At 54.0% G+C, this 25,581-nt stretch overlaps 4 protein-coding genes across 8 annotated transcripts in view; 3 read left to right on the top strand and 1 right to left on the bottom strand.

Annotated features, from left to right (window-relative positions):
• Positions 1–128: 128 nt before the first annotated feature.
• On the top strand, positions 129–5,682 carry NLRX1 (NLR family member X1). Of its 4 annotated transcripts, none has more exons than XM_042882544.1 (10): positions 129–160; positions 493–563; positions 690–817; positions 958–1,018; positions 1,228–1,328; positions 1,487–2,103; positions 2,486–3,900; positions 4,619–4,705; positions 4,780–5,031; positions 5,154–5,682. In XM_042882544.1, exons 3-10 carry the CDS (start codon positions 697–699, stop codon positions 5,470–5,472), a joined length of 2,973 nt encoding a protein of 990 aa, XP_042738478.1. In that variant the 5' UTR covers positions 129–160; positions 493–563; positions 690–696; the 3' UTR covers positions 5,473–5,682. The 4 variants fall into 4 exon arrangements, with proteins under 4 accessions (XP_042738478.1, XP_042738477.1, XP_042738480.1 ...); XM_042882543.1 differs by having other exon boundaries at positions 143–160; positions 277–563; XM_042882546.1 differs by lacking the exon at positions 129–160 and having other exon boundaries at positions 173–563; positions 1,231–1,328.
• On the top strand, positions 5,482–9,128 carry PDZD3 (PDZ domain containing 3). Of its 2 annotated transcripts, none has more exons than XM_042882547.1 (10): positions 5,482–5,562; positions 6,315–6,342; positions 6,604–6,668; positions 6,824–7,035; positions 7,163–7,349; positions 7,435–7,571; positions 7,653–7,857; positions 7,965–8,161; positions 8,296–8,466; positions 8,594–9,128. In XM_042882547.1, exons 1-10 carry the CDS (start codon positions 5,520–5,522, stop codon positions 8,633–8,635), a joined length of 1,287 nt encoding a protein of 428 aa, XP_042738481.1. In that variant the 5' UTR covers positions 5,482–5,519; the 3' UTR covers positions 8,636–9,128. The 2 variants fall into 2 exon arrangements, with proteins under 2 accessions (XP_042738481.1, XP_042738482.1); XM_042882548.1 differs by lacking the exon at positions 5,482–5,562 and adding an exon at positions 5,761–5,931.
• On the bottom strand, positions 8,807–11,565 carry CCDC153 (coiled-coil domain containing 153). The gene is made up of 6 exons (XM_042882549.1): positions 11,473–11,565; positions 10,827–10,895; positions 10,509–10,628; positions 9,877–9,969; positions 9,464–9,594; positions 8,807–9,389 (listed from the first exon to the last, which is right to left on the bottom strand). Exons 1-6 carry the CDS (start codon positions 11,537–11,539, stop codon positions 9,261–9,263), a joined length of 609 nt encoding a protein of 202 aa, XP_042738483.1. The 5' UTR covers positions 11,540–11,565; the 3' UTR covers positions 8,807–9,260.
• Positions 11,566–14,096: 2,531 nt separating this feature from the next.
• The window catches only part of CBL (Cbl proto-oncogene), a 34,160-nt gene continuing 22,675 nt past the window's right edge, over positions 14,097–25,581 (top strand). Inside the window, exons 1-2 of the mRNA XM_042882429.1 lie at positions 14,097–14,291; positions 18,875–19,122. Coding sequence (XP_042738363.1) covers positions 14,145–14,291; positions 18,875–19,122 — 395 coding nt within the window. The 5' untranslated portion in view covers positions 14,097–14,144. The remainder of the gene's footprint in view (positions 14,292–18,874; positions 19,123–25,581) is intronic.

Genomic DNA, 25,581 nt, shown 5'->3' with positions numbered 1-25,581 from the left:
GCCGTGCCGTGCCGTGCCGTGCCGGTGCTGCAGGAAGTCACCGCCGCCTCGGAGCCCTTCCCGACTCAGGGAAGCGAAACGGGGCCGCGCTGCCCCCAACCGGAACCCCGGGGAAGGCGGCGGAAGGTGGTGGCGGAGCAGAGGGAGGGCTGGGAGCCGGGTAAGGATGGCAGAAAGCAGCGCGGTGCGAGCCCAGCTCGGCCTCTGCTTGGCTCATCGTTTCCTGCGCGTTTTCTGCAGTTTTCTCACCCCCTCCTCCCCCCTCCCGTGCCTCAGTTTCCCTTCAAGCCGGGCGTGCAGCGCATGAGTCGGCGGCGGTTCGGTCCCGTCCTGCGGTGGGAGACTGGGAGGACAGCGCGTCCTCCGGCCGCCCTCGGGATCCTCCCGAGCTGCTCAGCCCCTCTTATGCAGCTGCAGGAGGACGGGGGGAGAGCTGGGCTTGGCGCTGTTTTGCTATAAAGCTTTTAAAAAGTCGAGCTCCTTCCTCTCCAGCGCTTTTTCTCTCCGGGATGCGGTGCTAATAGCTGAATCCAGGCCGATGAGTTTTGGCTGTGCACCAGGAGGTAACGTTCCTCTGCCCCTCGTGCCCCCATTGAGTTCTGTGGATTTTTGGGGAGCAGGTAGGCTCACCCTACAGGTGAGGACATCCTCAGCGCCCTGCTCCTTCTCAGCTGTCCCCTCTCTTTCAGGCAGAAGATGTCCTGGGCCATGCAGTACCACGGCTGGCTGCCCTGGGGCAGCTGGACACGGCTGTGTGGGTCCCAGCCCGGGTGCAGGGCAGCACGGTGTGTGTACCTCTGTGCTGCTTCGGGGCCAGGTGAGCTGTGACCCCAAACCCACCCTGTTCCTGGGGTTGAGGTGTCCCTGCTGGAAGTCCATCCTCAGCTCTACAGTCTGTGTGTCCATCTCTGTGGGGTGCTGAGCCATGATCAGTGCAGGAATGCTTCATCCCCACAGGTGCTGCAGGCAGTTGCTTCCACAGGAAGATCCTCCACATGGGTGGCATCTCCATCCCCAGGTACAGTGGGATGCGGGTGGCTGAGCTGCTGCCTCAGGACCACTGGGGCTCTGTAGGCAGAGATGCTGCTTTGCCTGCACTAGCAAACCACACAGAGCCAACTCCCTGCCACTCTGATTCAGCCCTTACCTGGCACTGCCTCGTGTTGTCCCACCCTGCCCTCGGGGCTGCTGGCCCCTGCCCACCTCCCGATGCTTTCTTTCCTCTAGCAGGAGCTGTGTTCGGTACAAGGGAAGGTCTCAGGAGAACCGAGCCCAGCGCAGCTCCTCCCACCATGGCCTGGACCATCTCAGGAACGTGGCCTCATCTGGTAAGCTTGCCACCTTGTGCTGAGGAGGATGGAGTGTCCTGCACAGCTGCTGCCCAGGGCAGTGCAGGGTTCTGCCTCCTGCCTGTGCTTTCCCAAGAGTTTCCCAAACTCGTGGCAGCAAGAAGACATTGTATTGCTAAACACCTTTTTCCTCCTAGATGCTATTAAGAAACACCAGAAGAGCCTGTCTGCGTGGTTCAGCAACCAGCCCAACGAAGAGAGGCAGTTTGGCCCTTCGTTCTCACTAGATGCCGTCCACGTGGACCCAGTGATCCGGGAGAGCTCCCTGGAGCAGATCCTAAAGCCCTCACCTGACCTGACCATCCAGCACCAGCTCCAGCAGCCCTGCAGGCAGGTCATCAGCCTCCAGAATCTCTTTGACGTGGATGCCTGCGGGCGGCAGGTGAAGAACGTGGTGCTGTACGGCACCGTGGGCACAGGGAAGAGCACCCTCATCAAAAAGATGGTGGTGGACTGGTGCCACGGTCTCCTACCCCGCTTTGAGCTGGTCATTCCCTTCTCCTGTGAGGACCTGTCCTACAGTCACGTCCCCATCTCCCTGAGACGTCTCATCACCAAGAAGTACCAGCACCTCCGGGACGTGGTGCCGCTCCTGGGCTCTTCCAACCTCAAGGTGCTTTTCATCCTCAATGGGCTGGAGCGCCTCAACTTGGATTTCCGACTGGCTGGCACCGAGCTGTGCTGTGATGCCAATGAGCCTCTGCCTCCCTCTGCTATCGTGGTAAACCTGCTGCGGAAATACCTCCTGCCAGAGGTCAGTGGCTGCTGGGGTATTGCAGATTAAAGCCTTGTGCTAGTTTTTGTCGCACAGCTTGGCTGCTAGTCAACTTGTAACTTCTACCCCTGGCAGAACTCTCCATGCTGGTTTGTTGCTGGGGAATATTTGGGAGGCCTGGTAAGGCAAAGAAAATAGTACCTGAGAATCAGTCTGTGGGGTTGTTGCCTTCCAGGCTCAGCTTATGTCTAGAAAGGGATGTGGAAAGCTCCTCTGTCCCCTTTGGGCCAGGTTTAAACCTTTGGGCAGCAGCTTCTCAGACCCCAGCTCCTGGGTGCTCCTGTATACGAGTTGTAGGATTGGGATCCTGCTGAGGTTAGATCAAAGGCACCTCCAAACTCACCCAGCCCTCTGCTTCCAGGCCAGCATCATCGTCACAACACGCCCATCTGCGGTGCACCGGATCCCTGGTAAGTACGTGGGCCGCTACGCAGAGATCTGCGGCTTCTCAGACACCAACCTGCAGAAGCTGTACTTCCAACTGCGCCTCAGCCAGCCTGGCTGTGACGGAGAGAACGACGTGGCCAGCCGCTCTGGCGAGCAGGAGAACTTGGTGGAGATGCTGTCGAGGAACCTGGAGCGCCAAAACCAAATCGCCGCCGCTTGCTTCCTGCCCTCTTACTGCTGGCTGGTGTGCACCACGCTGCACTTCCTCTACTTCACCAGGACGGTGCCTCCCAGCCAGACCCTGAGTGGCATCTACACCAGCTTCCTGCGGCTCAACTTCAGCGGGGAGGTGCTGGATAGCACTGACCCCACCAAAATCTCCATGATGAAATACGTGGCCAAGACTGTGGGCAAGCTGGCCCACGAAGGGGTGATGTCCCGCAAAACCAGCTTCACAGAGGAGGACCTGCGGCAGTGCTTTGAGGTGGAGATGAAGACCGAAAGCGAGCTCAACCAGCTGGAGGTCTTCCGCAGTGATGTCTTCCGCTTCTTCCTCACGCCGTGTGTGCAGCCAGGCAAGGAGCACACCTTCGTCTTCACCATCCCTGCAATGCAGGAGTACCTGGCGGCCCTGTATGTGGTGCTGGGCGAGAAGAAGACCCTGGTGCAGAAAGTGGGCAAGGAGGTGTCGGAGATCATCGGGAAGGTGAGCGAAGATGCCGCTGTGGTGCTGAGCATCATCTCCAAAGTTCTTCCCCTGCGCTTCCTGCCGGTGCTCTTCAACCTGCTCAAAATGTTCCCTCGCTTCTTCTCGCGGCTGAGCGGGAAAGGCCGGGACACCATCGCCCGCACCATGGCAGAGGAGCTGTTCAAAGAGGAGGATTACTACAACGATGACGTCTTGGATCAAATCAATTCCAGCATCTTGGGTGTGGAGGGTCCCATGCGGCACCCTGATGAGGCCGCCGACGATGAAGTCTTTGAGCTCTTCCCCATCTTCATGGGTGGGATCCTGTCCCGCCGGAACCGCGCCATCCTGGAGCAGCTGGGCTGCTCCATCAAGAACCTGGCGGCCTTTGAGATCGCCAAGGCCATGAAGAAGACTGTCATCAGGAACAGCCGCAAAGGGCTGCCCCCCTCCGAGCTCATGGACTACCTCTTCTTCCTGCACGAGTTCCAGAATGAACCCTTCACAGCTGAGGCCATCCGCTCCCTCCGGACCGTCAACCTCTCCTCCGTCAAGATGACTCCTCTCAAGTGCTCCGTTCTGGCTTCTGTCATGGGCAGCACGAACCACGAGGTGGAGGAGCTGAATCTGACCTCCTGCAACCTTGACACCGGCAGCTTGAGGACTCTTTTCCCCGTCCTGCTGCGGTGCAAGTTTCTCCAGTGAGTACCGCCTGCTGCTGCCCCCGGGCGCTGTGCCCATGCAAGGAGCCACCTTTAAGGCAGGCCATGCCTTTGTTTACATTCAGAGCGTATCACGGGGAGGGACTACAGCTTCCGACATGCGACATGCGGTGCTCCACCAGCAGCTCTGCTCAGGCACTGCACGCTGGGACTTGTAGTCCCTCCGCCCCCTCCGTAGGGCAGCGGTCTGCGCCTGGCACAGCAGGCTGGAATGCGGCTCCCTGCCCTTGCTCAGCACCCGGAGCCGCATAGCATCGCTTCGTGGCTCGCTCGGGGCAGGAGATACGCAGCCCAGATTGTCTTGGTCCGATTTGTAGACCTGCAGTCTGCTCATTGCCCAGGGGGTGGCGAGCCGTGCTCGGCAGAGATGGACGCAGCTTTGCGGCTGGGCTGTGCGGTGCTTCCTTCCTGCGGATGCTCTGGAGGGCTCAGTGGGGTCCTGCTCCCTCCTGAGACCCTCAGCCCCCCCGGCGGCACCCGGATCCCCCTCCTCTCCCTCACTTTTGCTGGTGCTGGCTCTGCTGGCTGATGCTACCCGTTCACTGGGGTGGCTGCTGTGAGCTCGCTTGTGGAGAGGGAGCCTTGGGTGACCTTGTATGGGGAACCTGCGTAGGACGGTGGTGGGATGGATGGGGTGAACGGCCCCACGGCTGACGCTTCGGTCCTGCCACCATCCCTTTCCTTTGCTCTGCACCAGTCTGCAGCTCAACAGCCTGGGCCCTGATGACTGCAAGGAGATCCGCGACCTGCTCCTGCACGACAAGTGTGCAGTGAGCAACCTGCGGTGAGTACTGCCCCATCCTCACCCCAAACCCCGCTGCATGCTGCAGGCAGCACCCTGAGCTCACATCCCTGCAGGCTGGGGAACAACCCCATAGGCGAGCAGGGGGCGCAGTACCTGGCCGAGGCGCTGGCAGGCAACCGCTCACTGACCCACCTGTCCCTGCTGCACACTGCGCTGGGAGACCGTGGTGTGGAGCTGATCGCCCAGCACCTGGCTGAGAACCAGCAGCTCCAGGAGCTCAACCTGGGCTACAACTCCCTGACGGACACGGCTGCCCTGCGTGTGGTGGAGGTGGCCAAAAAGCACGCGACGCTGGACAAAGTGCAGTGAGTTTGACACATCCCTTTCCTTCACTCTCGCAGGGGACGCTGTGAGCCAGCATCCCTCCTTGCAGCAGAAAGCCCCACATCCCTCCTCCCAGCCCTCAGCATCTCCTTTTACCCCATAGTTTATATTTCAACGACATCAGTGAGGACGGCAAGAAGGCACTCGACAGCCTGCGCATGGACCGGGACGGCGTCAGGGCACTGGTCTTCCTCACAGCAGGCACTGACGTCTCTGATTACTGGTCCAGCATCCTGAACGTGGTGCACAAGAATCTGCCTTTCTGGGACCGCGAAAGGGTTTGTCAGCACCTGACCATCATCCTGCAGGACCTGGAAAGCAGCCGGAGGCAGACGGTCAACCCCTGGAGGAAAGCCAAGTTCCTACGGGTGGAGAGTGAGGTGAAGAAGATGCTGGGGAAGCTCCAGCATGGGACCCTTTGAGCTGCTGGAGTGTGCAGCGCCTCACCAGCACCCTTATCACAGCGGAGATGCCCAGCGGTTGGGTGCTGCCGAAGCTGTTGAAGGTGCTGGGTATGTGGGGCCAGGCTGAAATATGGCACAAAGCCCAGGTGTGAAAGGGACTTGTCTGCTGGGCTTGGACTGAAGTTCGCTTGTGAAACCCTTGGTGGCATTAAAGTGCACCGCTTTGTTTCCTGGTGTCCGTCTTCCCCACCGTGGGACACCCAGGGGCTGTTCCTGAGCCCCAGGTGCTGGTTGAGCTCCCAGCACTGCTGGGTGAGGGCTGGCACTGCCAGGGCTGGGAGGGCAGGGGAAACTCGGAGCTGTTTAACCATTAAACATGGGGCGTCTTGGAGAAGGCGGGGACGCCGTGCTTCCCTGCCACTTCACCCTGTACCTTGCTCCCTCTCGAATTCGCTGCAGCCATGAAGCAAACGGAAGGTATGTGCTGGGGCTGCAGGGCTTCATCCCACAGAGACCCTTCCTCGTGTGCATGTCTCCAGGCTCTGCTTCTTCATGGGGCAAAACAGTGTCAGAGCCACAGAAAGCTGCGGGCACCCGGGAAAATGCCGATGGGCTGAAGGGGGGCATTGGCAGGAATCCCATCTCCAAGGGTTTGGTGCAGTTGGAGGGTTTTTGAGGGAGGTGTGCAGGGGAATGCTGCTTTGTCTGTCTCTGGGGCCCTGGTTACTTTTCTCACCTCCACCCGAAAGTCCTGAGGGGCTGCGCAGACCCTGCAGGGCATGTGAACAGATGAGCCCTGAGCACCCAACTCTGCTCCCAGCTCGCTATCCTCTGCGCTGACCTCTCCTCTCCCTCTGCAGGGCTCGAGGGCGACAAAGCATCCATCATGTAAGTGCTGTGCTCCCCCCCGGCCCTACAGCTGGGCAGTGCAGGGGTGGTGTGGGCTGTGGCTGTCAGTCCCAGGAATGTTTTTCACAACAAGAGAGTTATAGGGGCAATCCCAAAGTGACATCCCTCCGTGGTTTCCCCTAGGGAAGAGGAGGCACTGCAGCTGTGGCCCCAGCAGGAATTAGGCTGCTGTGGGGGGGGCAGGGGAACATGATGAGGCTGCTGCTCTAATGTGGCCTCTCCTACCCTTTATCATTGCAGAAAATTTGAATTTAACCCCAAAGATGGGATTGACAACCCCGCCTTGTCACTGGCTGAGGACATGGGTAAATATGTGGGTTTCCCCCATCAGCGTGGGGTCAGGCAGCTCTGGTCACCTGTGGGCATTGCAGGGAGGTGAATGCCTACAACAGAGGAACAGGGAGACCATGGCCCTGTTAGCATCTCTGCTGTCCTGTTCATGGGCCGTGTCCCCACGCAGATGGCGAGGCCATGGGGGAACCCCGCTTCTACTTGCTGAGCAAGGGCAGCACAGAGACCTTCGGCTTCTGCCTGCATGAGGAGCTGGGCTGCCAGGGCCACGTCATCCGGCAGGTCGAGCTGGGGGGGCTGGCCCAGCGCCGGGGGCTGCAGGATGGGGATCGGCTCCTCCAGGTCAACGGCCTCTTCGTGGACCACATGGAGCACCACCGGGTAAGCCACGAGCATCCTGGCAATGTGGGAACACCCAGGTACCCCCAGCTGGGCACAGAGGGAGTGCAGGATGCTGGCCTCACTGGAGGAGAACCATGCTCGGGGTCTGCAGCCTGGTCCCTTGCAGGTGGTGCAGAAGATCAAGGCCAGCGGGAACCAGGTCCTGCTGGCAGTGCTGGATGGCGACTCCTACGAAGCAGCCAAAGCGTTGGGCAGAGATCTGTCCCAAATGCTGCCCGCTGACATCCGCCCGCGCCTTTGCCACATCACACGGGACAAAAGCGGTTTTGGTTTCAGCGTGTCGGGGCCAGAAGGTAGGGAAGCAGCTGGCACTGGCAGCCTGCAGCATCACCCCACTTGGAGCATCGCCTCGCATGCTGCAGCCTGCTCCTCTTGTAGGCGTCAAGGGCACGTTCCAGCTGTCAGTGCGGCAGGATGGGCCGGCGGAGAGAGCTGGAGTGCCATCAGGCTCCTGGCTCCTGGAGCTGAATGGGCACAGCGTCAGGAGCTGCTCGCACACCCAGCTGGCCCGAAAGGTGTGTGTGTGTGTGTGCTCTGGTGCTGGGCACAGGGCTGAGGCTGGTCGTGGTGCTGAGCATCATGCGTGTTTCCTCCAGCTGAAGCAAAGCGGCAGCAAGGTGACACTGCTGGTGGCATCCGGCCCGGTGGAGGAGTTCTACCGCCTGCGGGGGCTGCAGGTGACAGCTGCCCTGGCAGACACCTCCTGGCTGCCCTTCAAGGCTCGGGAGCTGCACATGGTGAAAGGGGACGCTGGCTATGGGTTCTTGCTCAAGGAGGATGACTACGGCTCGGGGGCCGTAGGTAAGGGAGCTGATTAAGGGAGCTGATCCCACCCGCGCTCAGGGGCAGCAGTGCTGGGATGCCCTCTGAATGCCTTGGTGAGCATCCCTCCTCCCTCATCCCCGCAGGCCAGTTCCTATGGGACATAGACGCGGGGCTGCCGGCTGAGCAGGCAGGGATGAAGGAAGGGGACCGGGTCCTGGCTGTGAATGGTGAGAGCATCGAGGGCTTGGACCACCAGGAGACGGTGCTGAGGATCCGTGCCCACAAGGAGCAGGTGACACTGCTGGTCATCGACCCTGCCAGCGATGCGTTCTACCGCTCGGTACGTGCTGCGGATCGCACAGCCTGCAAGGTGGATTCCTCACCCCCAGACCTGCATAGTGAGGTCCTCTCCAAGACCTCCAGCTTGCCAAGGAGCTCCAGGGTTTGCATGGCTCAACCGTGATGCTCTTGCAGATAGGGCTGTCTCCTCTGTTGTTCCTCGATGACGGTGACCCTGCCTTGGGCTCCTGCACGTCCTCCCTGCCCTCTCCCAGCGACTCCCCTGGGCTCTGTCACATCGATGTGGGACCAAAGGGACCTGGCTCCTGGCTGATGACTGCTGCCAACAGCATAACCATCACACAGGTAAAAAATTTTCACTGCGTTGCTCTGAGTCTGGCATCCTCCTACCCTGTGCCCTCTGTGCTGAACTCCTGGCACCACGGGGCTGGTGGCAGTGTGCTGCCTACCTGTCCCTGCTGTGTCCCTGCAGAGCCCATGCAGAGAGCAGAGGCAGCTGCGCCATGCATTCTAGCAGCCTGGAGCACCCTGCTTCCAGCCAGGATCCCATGCAGCACTGCTGATATACCCAGAGAACACAATGATTGTCATTATGAACAGCACTGCATCTGTGTTCCTGGGGTAGAACTTCCAGCATCACACCTACCAGAGACTCATTTCTACTGGCCAAGGTTGGCCTCAAGCTTTTATTGAATGTAGCAGTAATCTGAAGACACTCCCACACCTCCAGGGATATCTGGGGACATAATGCTCAGCTCCAGGCTCTGGATTGCCCCCAGGAGAGCCAAGGCACTGCCCTCCGTGCCATGACCCAGGGGGCTGGACTTTGGGCTAAGGGGAAAAGGGTGCTGAAGGAACCCCCCAGCTCTCATCTGGGCTCAGGTCTGCCCTGCATGGACTCGTGCTCCCTCGTGCTCCTCCTCTGCAAACTGCTGGGTGGTACCTGCCCTCATCACAGCACTGTTCCCATGTCGCTGCTTTGGAGAGTGATTAAAGGACAAATCCACGCTGCCGTTCACGTGAGTGGTGTGCTGGGGGTCTGTCATCCAGCAGCATATCCCAGGGACAGACAGAACCCCGGGGCAGCTGTGCTGATAGAGGCTGAGAGCCTGTCCTCTCCTGTGGGGGGTCCCTGAGTGCTACATCTCCAGGGGGTTGAGGCCGAACTCCTGCAGGTGCTGCTTGTGCTCCAGGCAGATGGTTGTGCCTTCCTCCTCCCAGTGCTGCCTGGTCTCTGCCATCTTGGCCAGCACAAGGTCCAGGCTGTCCTAGTTGGGGGAGAGGGCGGTGAGGAGGGGGGACTGTGCTGAAGGGAGCCACCCGCAGCCGCATCCCTGCTCACGTGGAAGATCTTCTCATACTCCCTCTGCATGATGTCCATTCTGCCCTGCAGCTGGGCGATGGTCCTGTCCCTCTCTGCAAGTGCTTTGGTGGCAGCCTGCTGGGTGTGCTGGGTTTCCTGCAGCCTGGTGGCTGTGGGGTGTTGTGGACAAAGGCAGGGGACACTGTGTGGGCATGGAGAGTGCGGCACAGCCCCCACCCCAGGGTTTGGGATGGGGTGGGAGCACAGCATCCCCTTTGCTTTCAGTATCCCAAGCTCAGGGATGCGCTGGGACTGAGCTTTGCCTTCAGCTGCTGTTTGGCAGACAGCAGCACAAGGTGAATATCTCCTGTTTCCCCTTGCTCCCCCAAATGAATGCTTTCCTGCCCTGGAGTGAACAAACCCACTCCCATCCCACGCAGGCAAGGCCATACCCAGCTGTTCCTGCAGGCTTTTCACTTTTGCTTCCAGGCGCTGGCTGTGTGCTGCTGTCTGCTTCTGCAGCTCCTGGTATTGCCGGGTCATTTCTGGGAACCAAGGAGAGGAGAAAGGGACAAGTGATGACAATAGGAGGGACAAGCAGGCAATCCCTGTGCTAGGAGCCCAGAACCTGTGGCCAAGGTTTCTCTTGCAGGCTGTGCACCTGGAGTGGCCATGCCCCCTCTCCTTGTCCTGCTGGGCTGTGGTAGGGGCAGGAGGGAGCCCTGGGGAGGGGGGTAGAAAGTTAGTTCAACCTCTGCTGAGCGTGGGAGAGTGAAAATGAGCACGGAGTTTTGCATGTGGCAAAGACCGCAAACCTCTGGCTGAGGTTTTACCTCTGCTAAAACCATCTCCTTCTCAAACGCTGAAGGAAGCGGTGAGGCAGTGACTTCTGCAGGCTGTGGTCTGGTCTAAGGACAGCAGTTGGGGTGCAGCGAGTGCACAGCCTCAGCATGCCAGTGGCATGGGTGCTTTGGGGCTGAGCAGAACAGGATGATGGGAGAGGTGGGGTGAGCTTGGCTGGCATCCCTGGCTGGCATTGAGATGTGGGATTCCTGCACCTGCCCCTTCCCACCCCGTCCATTACCTTCGTGCATGTCTCGCTTGTCATCCTGCGCCCGTTCCAGTGCCTGCTCCAGCTCCCACAGCCTCCGCCGGAGCCCTTCAGTGTCAGCCCTCATCTGCCAGGCCACATCCCTCCAGTGAGCTGCGAGACAGAGGGCTGCTGTGGGGGCAGCGTGCTGCTGGGGTGACCCACTGGGATCCAGCCCTTGGAGCACACTGGAGCCCGTGGCTGTATTCAAACCATAGGGCGAGATGCCCTGCCCAGCGCTTTGGTCCAACACTGCATCTTTCCTAGCTTTTCCTTGCTTGCAAGCATGCTCCTGGCTCCTCCCCATCTTACCTGGGTGCTCTTGCAGCCTGTCAGCCTCCAGCACTGCTCTCCTGGATGTGGCTGCAGCTTGGCTTTCTGCTGCCAGAGGGGAGGAAGAAGGGACGGAGTCAGAATTAGCTGGTTGGTGGGGCTTGGCCCAGGGATACTGGGAGCTGTCAGATGGCCTGGGGGCAGCCTGCCTGGAGATGTTCAACCCAGGAAAACTTGGCTGGGACATGCCTCCAGCTGAAACACTAATGCCAGGGCTGTATCTGTGCAAAGGATCGGGATGTAGCCAGTTTTACTTGAAGCAGCTTCCTGGAGAGGTGCATGTCAGGTTGGGATTGAAAGCGGAGATTTCACGGTGAAGATTGGGAAGTAGCTGGGGTCCTTAGCACACAGAGGTTCGGGGATCCTTCCAAACCCCTACCTGTGTTCCTCCAGTACACACCTCCAGTTGGAGCTCTGTAGGAGGAGCTGGGGCCTGGAGGAGCCACTGTGTTTGACCCCCCACCCAGGTCCCACTGAGCTGCAGGGTGCGGTAGGATGCAGGATGCTTGAGCAGAGCCCAGACCCCGCTGCCTCCTGTTTCTAATCAGGCACATAGGGAGGTATCAGGGGACAGAGAAGAGGGGCACGTCCCAGCTGGCGTTAGTCTGCAAGTCCCCAGACTCACCTGCTGCATTTCCCTTTTTGTGTTGCTTCGCTCCTTTTTTCCTCTTCCCTTTGCCCTTTGGAGGCATCCTTCTGGCAAAGCTGGGAGCACAGAGCTCAATCCCTCAGGACACAGCAGCTGCCTCCGAGCCAAGCTGTTGTTGTAGCAACTGTGTGCACAGCGAGGGCAGGTTGCCTGGCCCCGCACCCGCCTCCGCTTTGCAGCAGCTGAGCATTTCTCTCCTGTGACACAGGCATGGGCCACACACACCCAGCACAGCAGTGCTGGAGTGGTCTAAAGCCAGCCCCACTGTCAGAACTCAGCTGGCTGGGTTTGGCTGCAGGATGTGGCTCCCACAAGTTTGGGTGGATTCTGCCCTATGTGAGCTGTGGTCCTGCAGCAGCCCTGCCACTGCAGGGATGGAGTGGGAAAGATGATGCCCCCAGGTCACAGCCTGAGACAAGCCCAGCATCTTCCTCCCTTCCTGCCCTGCCTCTCCTCTCTGGCACACCCTCCTGCTTGCTCTCCTGCTTGCTGCAGTGATTTTTGCCCTGGGGACTGTGGCTGGATTTGGAGCCTCTTTATAAAACAGGCCGGGGAGGAAGGGAGGGGATTTCAAACAGTTATTTCTGCTCAGGATGTGATTCACCCGAAACACCTGGGAGCATATAGGTGAGATTTGCTCAGTGGAACCTAAACCTTGCTGTATGGGCAGGGCAGCAGGAGCAGTGAGCTGGCAGAGGCTCTGCATAGGGATAGAATCACAGAGTCATTAGTGTTGGAAAAGACCAGTAAGCTCAGCAGATCTAACCATAAGCCCATCTCCACTGTGCCCACTGAGCCGTGTACCCAAGTGCTGCATCTCCACCGTTCTGGGACACCTCTAGGGATGGTGACCCCACCACTTCCCTGGGCAGCCTGTTCCAATGCCTGACCGCTCTTTCTGAGCATAATTGTTTTCTAAAATCCAACTTGAATGCCACAGCCCCTTCTGCAGGGAGGGGACAGCAACCTTTCCTTGAAGCCTTGCACATGAACACAGCCATGACTAGGGGTGAGGCATGCCCAGAGCAGCAGCAGATGGTCAGGAGTGCAATTGCTCCAGCACGCTCTCTGATCTCTTTGGATCGAGGCCATGGTGATTTTTCTCTTTGGCTCCGCAAAGCCAGTGGAACCCTCCCCATCCCTTTCCCCAGGTACTTGTGGTATCCTGGAGCTGGCCAGGGCACCCTCCGGTGGTCAATCCGGCTTGACTATTAGCCAGAATCCATTAACATCTAATGGGAAAAGCCTCAGGAACACGGCCTCAATAAACGTTGACATATTTGAGGTCAATATAATCCTTAAGAAAATTTGCCCAGGTAATTAAAGCCAGACAAGGAGCTGCCTGTCCCAGAAATATATACTGAGCTCTACGAAAGGCAGTAAAATCAAGACAGAGAGCTTTAGAACCATTCGACACAGGGCTCCCAGCCGGTGCTGCGTGCTGCTTCACACCGCCCTGCTCATCCAGGGCCCTGCACAAGCTGGTTGGCAGCCTGCAGGCCAGGGGTGTCAAAGCATTGCTGCAGTCTCTCTTCCCCTTGCAGCCCACACCGTGATGCTGACGCAGGTTTGCAGCAGCCCTGCTTGTCACAGAGGAAGCGTTCTGGCTGGAAAGGGAGCTGAAAAGAGGATCTGAAGGTGGCACGGAAATAGAACTGAGGTCACTTTCGGGCTCACGCTGTAATTTCCAAAGGCCTGCTGCTGTCAGCTGTGTCAAAATACAGACATGCACACGGCATGGCCTGCTTTCCTCTCCCTGCTCTCCCTGCTCCCACGCTCTGGTGCAATGCTTGCCCTGTTACAGAGGGAGATGCCACCATGCCACCAAACACCACCTTAGGATGCCTTAGGATGGCACCAGAGATCTGCTTCACTTTGGTTCTGCTTCCACGGAAGGAGCAGAGGCCACGGCCTTCTGTGCCCTGTGCCAGCAGCCTTCCCACTTACGGTCGCTGTGCTGAGGTCTGGCCGGCACAAAGACACAAGCAATTATAAGGTGATGGTACAGCAGGTTCTGGGGGCACACAGACATGGGGAAGCTCTGTGCCGGAACAGGACAGCCCTGCTTCCCGCTTTCAACGCTTGTCAGTTCTTTATTTGGGGAAAAGGGAAGCTGGTTTTTAGAAAGGGGAAATCGTCTGCTGTGCAAGACCCGCAGAACAGCGCAGAACGGCCCGAGGGCAACGCGCCGCCAGCGGGACCCGTTCCCATGGCAACACCGCCCCACCCCGCCCGCACTAAACATGGCCGCCGCACCGCCCTCCTGCCGCTCTGCGCATGCTCCAAATGGACGAGGCGTGTCCTGCCGCTCGGCCCTCCGCTCGCCTCCTTCCTACTGGGCGCTGACGCCAGCCAATGGGCAGCGGCTCCTCCCCGGAGGGGGGGGGCGGAGCGTGGCGCGCGGAGGGGACGGCCCGCCAATCAGAGCGCGGCGTGGCCGGGGCGGAGGGCGGAGCGGCGCTGGAGCCGGGCGCCCCCCGCCGCCGCCGCCGCCGCTGCCGCCGCCCGCGGCTCGCTCTGTCGCCGCCCGCCCGGCCCTGCCCGGCCCGGAGCTTCTCACGGCCGTCAGCCCCGCAGGGCCGCGGCCCGGTGCCGCTCAGGGTGGGGGCGGCTGTGGGCTCTCGGTCGGCCGCCCCCGCGCTGCCCTCATGTCGGCTCCGTTGAAGAAGGGCCCCGGCGGGCTGATCGGGCTGATGAAGGACGCCTTCCAGCCGCATCACCACCACCTCGGGCCGCATCAGCCCGGCGCCGTGGATAAAAAGATGGTGGAGAAGTGCTGGAAGCTGATGGATAAGGTGGGCCTGCACGGGGGGTGGCACGGGGGGGACTCGAGGGGGGGGCCGGGCTCGGGGGGGGGCTGTGGGACGCGATGGGGCGAGGCTGTACGGCGCTGTGCTGCTATGTGATGGGATTGGGGCTGCACTGCTGGAACAGCACGAAATGCTGTGTAAAATCCTTTGCAAAAATAGAATCAGATCTAACGATAAGCACCCAAACCTCGCGGTGTGGGAATGGACGGGGACTTCTCCCAGTCCCAGGTTTCGGTGCTGGGGTCGGGCATTCCCCTCGTGTGGCCTTCGTGCCGGCAGGAAATGGCCATTGGCACAGCAGGGCGGCAGCTCCTGGCCTGGATCTGTGGCCCTGTGTGCCGCTGGGAGAGGTCCTGGTGAGCAGCACATCGTGGGTTCTCGTGGTGTGTATAGGGTGGCCCAGTAAGCAAACGTAGAATCATAGAACAGCCAGGGTTGAAAATGATCATCCAACTCCAACCCCTGCTGTGTGCAGGGTCACCAACCAGCAGACCAGGCTGCCCAGAGCCACATCCAGCCTGGCCTTGAATGCCTCCAAGGATGGGGCATCCACAGCCTCCTTGGGCAACCTGTGCCAGTACATCACCACTCTCTGGGTGAAAAACATAGGTATCGTGGTTGGGCAGGAAATAAAAACATCTGATGTGTTTTTCCCTGCGATTGTGATAATTCTTGTTGCTGTCGAGAGCTGAGGTTAGGCTTGGTGTGCTGCAGACTGCAGTGTGTGGTGGATTGTGCTGGATTCAAGGCAGGAGGACAGCCCTGAGGAGCAGCACAGCCTCGATGCAAAGATCCCAGCGGTCCCTGGAGAGTGTCACCCTCCCCAGGAGCACAGTGTATCTCCCTCCCTCACCCCATTACCCCCTGGGTTTATGCATTTCACCTCTTTTCTCTCTTTTCCATTGCGTTGATGCACACAGTGTCTGAATCTCCTGCAGTCGGTGCTGTGGAAGGCAGGGTAGATGACTTTCCTCAAGACGTATTAAATGATGCTCATGCCAGGAAATCACTTTGCGTTGGCTGGCTCCACAAAAGGCACGGTTTATGGTTGCACCCTGCTGGGTTTGTGATGAGCTTTGATCACCTTCTGCAGAGGGACTGGGATCCAGTGTGAAGTCTTTTGAGAAGTGCCAGTGGCTGCCTCTGACGCACACTGAGGGCATAAGTATAAGGGCTAAGGTGGGAAGACTGGTTTGAAGATGGGCACAGAAATGTGATTCTGTTGGGAATAAATTCAACTTGCAGGCACAACTTGGAGGAATGCAAATCTTCCTCCTTGCTCCTGTGATATAGAGGTGAATGTCAGTCTGTGTTTGCCCTGATGAGGTGGGCTGCTCTAAGGAAAAGGCTGGCCTGCAGACACTTAGGTGTTTTGGATTGTTGTGGGCTGTTTCGGGTATGCATTCACTACAGGTCTATGAGAGCCATCCTTGGCTATCCCCCATCTCCACCATGAAATCACCAACAGAAAAGCCAAGATAAAGGTACAGTTGTTTGCCCCAAGTCAAAGGAAATGCTGAAAGCACCAGCTTCCCAATTTTGCTCCTAAGCAACACCTGAAAGCTCTGGCTCTAGGCTTAATTTTTTTGAGTCTTAGACAGCTTGTTGTGCAGTGTGATGGGAGCAGGAGGGAGATCTGACATTGAAAAGCCTCTCTGATTTCAATTAGCTTTAGTTGTGTAAATGCACACTGAGAGTTGCAAATCTGTGTATGAAATTGCCAGGCCTTCATACAGTGGTTGTGGATCCAGTGGTGAGAAGGGGTGCGTGGGAGCTATTGAAAGTGGGTTAGTTTTCTGGGCCAATTAAATGAAGGTACAGGTGCAAATGAAGAAAAAACAACTTGTGTGCATGTTTAATAGATGATGTTTTCCTTGCAGAGATGTGTGCTGTACATACAGTGCGTTCATGGCCTGATTCCTCAGCCTGCATAATGAACAGGGGTTGTCAAAGCAATCGTGCATCTCTGCTTCTGGATGTGACTGATGAATTTCCTATGCAAGTTGATTCTTGTCCAAATACTTTCCCCGTAATGTTCTCCATAAGCTGCCTGATGTATTCCTGCCTTTCAGATTCTTTAACTTGAAGTTCTAATTGTTGCCCTGATTGCACTCTTAACACACAGCACAGCCCTCTGCGTCGCTGTCGTGGCCGTGCAGAAGGATGCACACCTGCACTCAGCTGGGTGATATCTGTGCATTTATCTCTGAAATATCAGCGCCCTTCTGAGGATGGGTATGTTGTCAGGCATCTTGTGAGCCTGCACAAACAGCACAGTAAGCAGTGCAGTCACTTCCTTGCAGCATCTCGAAACTGGTGTATAGATTGGTTCAAGTGGGAGGAACTGCTTTTCATTTGTTTTTATCAGGCTTGCTCATCTTATCACTGTCTTCAGCAAATAAAGCAGTGCTCTGTGTAAGAAAACATACAGTGTGTTGGCTGGTGAAATCAGCTCTTGGTTTTTTACATGAACAGCTGTAATTGGGAATGGCTTCTTCCAGATGTGGAGGGGCAGCAGCTGATGCAGACCACCTGGATGCACTTCAGGGATTGCTGTTGTGGTCCTGAGGCAAGGTTTAAGGGGTGCAGTGTGGTGCAGTGAAACCTGGCAGAGGAAGATGAGCTTAGAGGTAACTCAGAACAGCCTGCTGATGTTACTGAGCTTCTGAAGCTGATACTGAGAAATGCCTCTGTAGGTCACCTTCCCTGCAAGTAGCAGAGCCGGGTACAAACACAGCAGGAGATAAGAAGAGTCTGAGTAGCTTTTCTTGTACTGCTGTCTCAAGGTGAGATGTCATTTCAACAGAACTTGCTCTTAAGGAAAGAGTCGTAGTGTTTCTGAGCAGTGCTGGTGAACTGTGCCATGGTGCAGTGGTTCCAGGGGCTGGGCAGCTCTGCAGTGCATCCCCAGCCCACGGCACAGAGCAGAGGTGTCTGTGCTGGAGCCTTTCTGCCATCAGGCAGCAGGTCGGTGGCCCTAGCAGATGGGCTGGCTCCAGCTTCCATGTGGATAGGACATGGGATGGCAAAATGGAGGGCACAGTGAAGTGAGAGAGATGTTTTGTGGGGCATCCTGTGGGAACTGTGCTTTGCAGGACTTTCTGCATGGACGTGTTGGAATTGCTGCTGAAGTTGGTGCAGTACTGACTCACAGGGTCTGCTTCTGTGGCTGGGTGTTTTCCAACTGTTCTCTATTATAGATGACTGAGAGAAGGGCATACTCAGACCTGTGTGCCTATTTAATGTGGCTTCCTCATAAGAACTGCTTTTGTTAAGTTTTTAAGCCACTGTGTAAGAAAACAGTTTCTATGGAGGAAGCGATTTTGCTGCGATTTTGGAGTATATTTAGGATCTGCCCGTGCTCTGCAGTGAAGCTGGTTTTATCCAGGGGACAAATGTGTTGACTCAGTTTGTTGATGTGGTTCATTGTAGTGTTCACAGGCTCCAAGGAAGCAGCAATTGAAGCATCCAAATCAATTGGCTAAGTCAGCTGCGTGACCACCCGTCGCTGGTTGAGGATTCCTAACACACACAGGGGCCATTTTGGTGCTTTAATTTCCATCTCCTCTCAGGGAAGGTTTTCTAGGCAAGCAGTTCTCTAAATGTCAGTCGGATTTTTCTGTTTGTTTGTTAATATACAGGGTGGCCATCTCTTCAGTGACACAGTCCTTCTCAGTCAGCTCGCATTGGAGGCTCTACTGTAAGTCAGCTGGCAGTGGAGATGGCTCTTAACCCTTCAGGGTTCCTTTTTACAGCCCTCAATGGCAAAGTGAAAAGCTAAAGCTTTGTTTCAGCCTGAATTTATTTGTTTTACAGCAGTGCTGAGGTGCTTAAGGGAAGCAGGGAACCAGCAGATTGCTCAGGAAGCTTTCTAGGTGATCTTTAAGGTCCCTTCCAACTCAAGCCATTGTGATTTCTCAAGGCTTTGTGGAGGTGTTGTCTGCATGAGGACATCATGCACGTGGCTGTCATTAATAGACCTCATTAGTGTGCATTGGTATTAGGCTGTCAGATAACTTGCACTTTAGCATAAAGAGCTTTAAATAGCTTTATTTTGTGCTGCTTTTCTGCTTGCATCTGATGGAAGAGGCTGAAGCTGGAAGCGGTTATCTAGCAGGGCAGGAGTAAGGCTGTACGAGCTGCTTTCTCAGTTCTCCAGGTTCTGAAAGTGGGCTCAAAACAGTGGAACAGAATAGCAGTTTTGGTTCTTCTTACAACTGACAGCACACCGGTAATTTTTCCAATTGCCATTTTGCCATTCTTTCTCCCTTCCCTTCTCTCATTCTAGACAGCAGATAACGTTGGCAGCAGTAGGTGGCAGAGAGCCTTCTTTTATTCTCCCCCATCACAAACTTATTATCACAAGACATTGGTGTATATAGTGAAAACCTGTAGTAAGTTCAGCTTGCATCCTGCTGTGCTTTGGTCTCTAGGCTTGCCCAGTGGCTGGGCTCCCTGTCTGAACAGAAGAGATGTGGTTTGTAAGTAACACGGGATGGTCTGGAAGTGACTGATGGCTTGCTTGCTAGTTTTAAGTTCTAAAAATGGCTGTTGTTGATGATCCACAGGTGGTACGCCTGTGCCAGAACCCCAAGCTGGCCCTGAAGAACAGCCCACCCTACATCCTGGACCTGCTGCCCGACACCTACCAGCACCTCCGGACCATCCTGTCACGTTACGAGGGGAAGATGGAGACCTTGGGAGAAAACGAGTACTTCCGTGTGTTCATGGAGAACCTGATGAAGAAAACCAAGCAGACCATCAGCCTCTTCAAGGAGGGGAAAGAGCGGATGTATGAGGAGAACTCTCAGCCTAGGTAACGGGGGGAAAAAAGCATTCCGATATTCGTGATCCTAATGTGCTTTAGTGAAGTGATGTCTGCTGGGTGACGTGTCTGTACACGAGAACAGACTGATGAAATTTAAGGCTAAGTGTAGAGTTTCAAGCAAAATACACTTGGTTCTAATGAAATCAGAGTGCAGGGTGTGTGTTCAGAGCCTGCGTGGCCCTCGTTGTGCAGTTCGGATTCGTTCGGTGCGTGTGAGCAATAAAGCGTGCTGTGAAAAGGTCTTATTCCCTTCGTAAAGGATGATAAGATTCAGAATAACCTTTCTGGCAGTTTTAGGAAACAGAAGAATGTTTTGTGTTCTGTAGCAAAGCAGTTCTCTTTGGGCTTTGTCTGGATCCTGAGGAGCGCTGTGCTGTACTTGAAAGGCTGCATCTCAATTTGGCTTTAAGGGGAGCTAGGGTGACTTAAGGGAAGAATACAGCTTTGGGAAACATTGATCTTATGCATTTGTCCAACTGCTGGCAGCAAGATGTAATGGGCGGAGGCATACAAAGCGTGCACTTGCCATTTAAAAGTCATTTCAGCTTTTTGCAGCAGGCACTGAATTAAGAAACAGTGGGGAAAAAAAAAAAAGTGAAACAACCCAGTAGCTGAACGTAATTGCTCTGGGGAGAATATGTGGTTAACGCCCTGGCAACTACTTGCTTGAATTACTTTGGGGTGAAGAAAAAAGAGAAGTGCTGGCACATGTTTCTGGTATATATTGAACTCTCTGTAGCATATTCTATAACGCTGAACTCCAGCAAGTCTGTTGGAGTGGCTGCAGAAGCTGCTGATCATGCTGATCATTGCCAGTGATGAAGAATGAATTAAGAAATAAAGATCTCTTTTAGAGTTGCTCTTTAGCATTGCTTTATCAGATGAGACTTGCAGTTACCTTGCTGGAGATGGGGCTTGAGAGTGTGAATATGGCATCTTCATGTGGTCTGATTGTCTCCTTTAGAAGAAGTTTAGTTTTCTGTGTAAACCCACAGCAACTGAGCTCTGAGTCTCCTGCTTATTTGATGGGATTGTTCTTTGACATGGTGACAGATGGATGACCATTGGAGATGGTGACTTTACAGTGCAACAGGTTGCTCCTGAAATATCTAAAGTAGAAGTTATTGCTTATGGTTTGTATGTTGCTGCCACGTAATATGGGTGATGTTGTTTTCTAGAACGTTCACAGTTGCCTCCAGAAACACCTGAGGGTATGTGAAACCCTTCAGGGTTTATCTGATGCTTGTTCTGGTTAGCTGTGCGTGTGTTGTGATCCGCCTGTCGTCAGTGTGGAACATCTGATGAGCAAATGGAGGATAGCCGTGTCAATAGTAGGTTCAACCTCTCCCTTCCTGTCCCTTGGTATTTCAGAGGGAAGCAGAGAAATGTTTTTGCAGTGTTAAGCATCCTGGAAAAGCTCCTCGTTCCATCTGCGCTCAAACAAATTGGTAAAAGGAGCAGGAGGATGCGAATGAATGAACTCAAAGAGGATTCCAGCAGAGGTGACAGGAGTCTCTGGTGATTTGCTAATTGTGCCATTCATAAATAAGCAATTTACCAGAGAAGCAACTGCAGTGAGACTTATAGACCTAGAAAGCAGAATCACATCCCAGCTGGTGTCGTGGCATCTCCTGCTTTGTGCTCAGCCCAGGAAGCAGCAATTACTGTTTTGGCACAGAGGGCAAAATACGCTTATCCTGGGGCTGGTAACAAGAGTGGTAACCTTCTCAATTCTCTAATTTGTTGTAGAGAAGAAAGAGGGTGTGCATGTAAACCATGTACCAGTTCAAGAGATAGCTCTGCCCAAAGCATGCTGCTGCTGGTTCAGCTATAGGGAATCTGCTAATTGCTGCACTTCCAGCATCTGTGCAGCCTTTGGGAAGCTGATAACTGAATGCTGTTCATTTGTTTCTTCTTCAATTGACTTAAAAGAAACGTTGCCATCGATGCACCTTTTGATTTAGAAGGTAAGATGTTCTTACCTTGTTAGGAGTTGAAGACAAAAGTGGTGTGGTTTTTTTTCTGGTTTTGTTTTTTTTTTTATGTCTGTAAGCATGAATGAGTTCAAATATCCAAAGCGTGGGAGAAACTTTCTGGAAGCTTGTCAGCATCCTGCAGAGCAAACAAATATAACTCGAATCTGGTATTCATTGCAAGCACACTCATGGCAGTGCGTGTGTGCATATGTATGTATATATAAAAAATCTGTCTTGATCTTATGTAAGCTAATGTTTGTCTACAGTGTTTTGAAAACATGCCTTTAGAAATCTAATTTGGTGTACCGAATAATCACTTTTTCTTGACTTTTTCTAGCTTTTTTTTTTTTTCTGTTGTCCTTGAAGCTTCTTTCTTCCTGTCTTCCAGATTTAGCATTCGGTTTGTTTCCTGTTGTGTAGCCGTTGTTTTCCTCCCCCCAGAATCTCTTGATGTAAAGCAAATGCACTGTTGTGACATTTGCATAAGTAGCGTGCAAACCTTGCAGGTGTTTGCTGCTAGCAAACGTGTCAGCCATTAGAAATGCCCAAAGTGTCTGAGGCTGTGGGAGCAGATTTGTCTTCAGACTTGAGCATCAAAGCAACCAAAGCTGTTTTTCTTATTTCTAAATCCCTTTGTGCCTTTGCTCATGCTTTTCACAGACTCTTCTGCACTGGGCCGAGGCAGAACCGGGGCAGAGCTGCAAGGACCATCGTGTCTTGTGGCTGCCTGTGCTGCATTACACGCCTCTCAGAGCTGCAAGATGTGTGGCAGGCAATGCCAGTGCTCTGCAGCACTGCAGTGTGTGCGTGTTCTGAGCAAGCTGCAGGGGAGCACAGCACGGATGCTGCTGGGGTTTGCTGTAAGGCAGGCTTAGTTTAAAATCCACAAGCAGAAATAAGGTTGTGTTTGGACGTCGGAAGGTGTGTTTCTGCACAGCACAACACAAGCCTTGTTTGAAAGTCAGAATAACACACCAAGAGCAGGGCTGGGACAGCCTCGCATGCTCACCCGCTGTACTACGGATGTGGGTGAGTCTTTGTTCCTTCAGTTTTAGTCCAGCTGCAATGGTGGAGCTGTTAAACGCTCTCCTGTGTCATATCTCAACGGTCCTCGTGGTTCACGCACTGCTGTCAGCCCTCAAGGCTTCCTTTCTGTCCTTGGGCAGCGTGGTTGGCTGTAGTCATTCAGCTGATGCTGGTACCAACTTCCACAAACCCATCCTGCAGTTGGTGCAAGGGGAACTTGCTTGTTTATTTTATTAGTAGAGCTTGGAAGATAACTATTTAAATTCTGCTTTAGGTCACTTGCATTTCTATTTAAAAATCAGCACTGTTAAGGGTGCTGTGTTGCACTTCCTGACTAACTGAGTATGCGTGGTAACTTCTTGTTTCTGCTTATAGACTGAGTAGGCACGTAGATATGCTTCAGTGTGGTGACTTCTAAGTAGGTTTTCTTATTTAGCAGAGGTGCAGTGTTACTCTGAGCACTGAATTTGGCTGCTCGTTGTGGTTGCCCTTGCTAAATGGGCCCTAAAATTGGTATGTGAGAATCTGCTGGGCTACAAAGTTAACATTGCAGGGTTTGGTATTGGGGTCAAATAGTATTTCGGGAGCTGATCTATCATTCTTGATATTATTTGGTGTGCTGGAGGTGTGTGGAACCAGCAGCGCCGTTGAGGATGCAAGCATTTCTGAAACTGCTGGCTTGTATTCTTCATAGATCCCAGTGCTTCGTGACACAGAAGGTATTTAAGACTTGGTAAAAATGAGGAAGCAAACCACCCAGAAGTGAAGCTTGTCTGCTATACAGCCAAAGCAGTATCTGCACAGGATACCCAACAAGTCGACACACAAAGGACCTGTAGTGGGAAGCCTCTCTTACTTGGGAGAGGAGAAATTAGGGCAAAGAGTCCCATTTTCAGTCATGAATCAGCTTTACTGAATATGTGAGAGTGTCTGCCCTAAGGGGAAACTCAGATAAGTTGTTTCCTGAAGAAAATGAGACCATTGTGAACGTTTCCACGTGAGAATTGAGTCAGTGCATGGGGGCAGGTGAAGGGAGAAGTAATTACTCGGGATATCGACTGATTATTTAGGAAATAGCACGAATGATTTTGCAAGCTGGGCTTGCACGCTCCAGTAAGCAGTTAGCAAAATTAATGCGTTTGTAGAAGAGAAAATGAACTTGGACAGGGAGTGGCACAAACCCTGCCTGTAACAAGGGAAGTTTTGGGAAGCTGTCTGTGTTTAACTGTTGTCTTCCTGACAGAAGGGATGCTGGCTCAGCAGGATTTCGTATTCTTCTCCAGCTCCAGTCCTGGAGACTGATTTACACAGGAAAAAGCTACCGGGGATTTAATGTGTACTCAAAACGACCGTGTGTGTGTGTGTGTGTGTGTGTGTGTGTGTGTCCCTCAAGGGGAAGGAAATGCGTGAAGAATGACTTGGAAAAAGGATTGGAATGTAACAATTCGGAAAGCATTGGTGCAATGCCATGACCCAGGAGAGCCCTCCGGAGGAGGTTCTGCTCTGATCACGTATTTGGGAGTGCTTGCACACCCACACGCACACACTGCGAGCTGCTCCTCCTGCTGCTGCTTCCTTCCAACACAGCAAAGACTTGTATTTTTTATTTTTTCTTGAACAAAACCCACTAGTGTGAAGCCTACATCTGCATTTAAATTAGAACATCTTAAAGAAAAGAGCAGGCTCCAAAGCTGCCCACAAGAAAGGTTTCCTTGCCAGGCTCCAGCATATGAGCGCTAACTAACTGCTTATTACCCAAGGAGAAATTCATTATCATTTAAATGTTGTTGGGGAGAGGAATGTGAATTATTTCTCTTTAACTCTGCTTTAAACTGCTAGTTGAGGTGATAATTATGGAACTCAGATCAGGCTTCATATCACTGGCATAAGCTTGCATTCATTTTCATTTTCTTTTGGTCAGAATTTGTACCACTGTCTTGAAAATCTGTTTATGGGCCAAGGTATAATAATGGTCTGCAATAACCTTCCAGCTTATTGCACAATGGGGAAGTAAACTTTTATTCTTAGAGTCTGTGAAAGTGTAGAGCTTTATGCAAGGCCAGCTCTGTGCGCTCCCTTGGTGGATGGTGGTCCTGCAGTTTAGTCAGGAGGGGTGACCACCTAAAATGTGGAGGGTTCTGATGCTGGCCAAGTGTGATTCTGCTTCTTGGCAACTGGGCTGTGTTGGTTGGGTGCTCAGCTTGCATGCACAGGGCCAGGCTTTTGTGTTTGGGGTCTCAATGGCTTTGAAGAGGGCCGTAGTTGGGGCTGTGCTGCAAGCAGCATTGCATTGCACGGAGCTTTGCAGGGCTGAAGGGCAGCAGTGACAACAGCTCCGCTTGCTCAGGTCACAGCACCTTCAGCACCGTGGGTTTAGTGAGGGAAGCCTCAGAACTGCAGGATGGATCAGCTGTTTTTGTAGCTCTATAAAGAACGAAACAGCAAAGCCTGCACCCATTTAAACCAAAAAGCGAGTTGGAAGTGAAACCTGTACAAACAAGTCACGATAAGCGTGTTGCTTGCTTCCTTTTTCCCAGACAAGCACCTCCACAAAACCGAGGTGGTTTTAGCAGAGTGTGAAAAAAGCAGTGAATTCCCTGCTGGGAGATGCCTGCACGCTGCTGGCTGTGTGTTTTGCAGGTCAGGGCTCAGTGCTGCTGCAGAAGGTGACTTCTGTTGAACTAGCAATAGTTAAGTGGAATTTCATTCACTTCCTGTGTTGCAAGTTTTGTTGAAAGTAGTTCCGTTGTAGCTATTTTTAAAGCTGATCACTGTGCATAAAGGGCTCTGAAGCTGTTTGAGTTATGAAAGTCAGCTCGGGAGCACCTCCAGCATTCCCACTTGCTGCTGGTTGTGCATGGTGCTTTGTGCTGACACGAAGATGAGAACCTGGTGCAGTTGTTCCTTCTGGGACCAGGTGCAGCCACCTAGCTGCCCAAATGGGCTGGAGCTGCTGCTGGCTGGTGCATAGCTGCTAACAGCTGAAATGCATCTGTTACACGATAACCTCGTGCCTTTGTGGTTTCTGAAATGTGAGTTTGACTTATTGGTGAGTTAAAACAGGCTGACTTATTCAAACTCTTACATATATAAAGTAGTTGTAGTTTGTTTTTTCCTATCTGGCTGTTTGCAGGACCCTGAGAGCTGTGGTTTCATTATTTTCCTAAGGCCTGAAGCTTGTGCTTCCATTTATCCACATGGGTACAAACCCTGTCTGATGAGTGTCATCCTGCATGTAACTACACACTGACTTCAGGAATGAGAGAGTAGGAAACTTGGATTTCCATAGCTGTAATTCCTTGCAGCAGCACTTAGTGGACAGTATTCTTCCATAATGAGCATGTGATGAAGGATTTTAGATCCTCCATTCTAGTTTCCAGCACTGCCTGTGCTTCAGCTGCCTTGCCTGTAAAATAAGGTAAATCACTGGGATTTTTTGCCTCTA

Source organism: Lagopus leucura, unplaced genomic scaffold, assembly GCF_019238085.1.
Source record: "Lagopus leucura isolate 7727_CA_CO unplaced genomic scaffold, USGS_WTPT01 Super-Scaffold_100034, whole genome shotgun sequence".
Taxonomy (NCBI): Eukaryota; Metazoa; Chordata; class Aves; order Galliformes; family Phasianidae; genus Lagopus; species Lagopus leucura.
This window is presented reverse-complemented; position numbering and strand designations above follow the sequence as displayed.

Excerpts from the sequence above, each read along its gene's own strand:
- CCDC153 (XM_042882549.1), bottom strand. The coding sequence starts at position 11,539 with ATGCCTCCAAAGGGCAAAGGGAAGAGGAAAAAAGGAGCGAAGCAACAC. Across the intron at positions 10,629-10,826 it reads CAGGCTGCAAGAGCACCCAG|CTCACTGGAGGGATGTGGCC; the intron begins GTAAGATGGGGA and ends TCTGTCTCGCAG. Across the intron at positions 9,970-10,508 it reads CAAGCGAGACATGCACGAAG|AAATGACCCGGCAATACCAG; the intron begins GTAATGGACGGG and ends CTTGGTTCCCAG.
- NLRX1 (XM_042882544.1), top strand. The coding sequence starts at position 697 with ATGTCCTGGGCCATGCAGTACCACGGCTGGCTGCCCTGGGGCAGCTGG. Across the intron at positions 2,104-2,485 it reads GGAAATACCTCCTGCCAGAG|GCCAGCATCATCGTCACAAC; the intron begins GTCAGTGGCTGC and ends CTCTGCTTCCAG. Across the intron at positions 4,706-4,779 it reads TGTGCAGTGAGCAACCTGCG|GCTGGGGAACAACCCCATAG; the intron begins GTGAGTACTGCC and ends ACATCCCTGCAG.
- PDZD3 (XM_042882547.1), top strand. The coding sequence starts at position 5,520 with ATGCCCAGCGGTTGGGTGCTGCCGAAGCTGTTGAAGGTGCTGG. Across the intron at positions 6,343-6,603 it reads GGCGACAAAGCATCCATCAT|AAAATTTGAATTTAACCCCA; the intron begins GTAAGTGCTGTG and ends TTATCATTGCAG. Across the intron at positions 8,467-8,593 it reads ACAGCATAACCATCACACAG|AGCCCATGCAGAGAGCAGAG; the intron begins GTAAAAAATTTT and ends GTGTCCCTGCAG.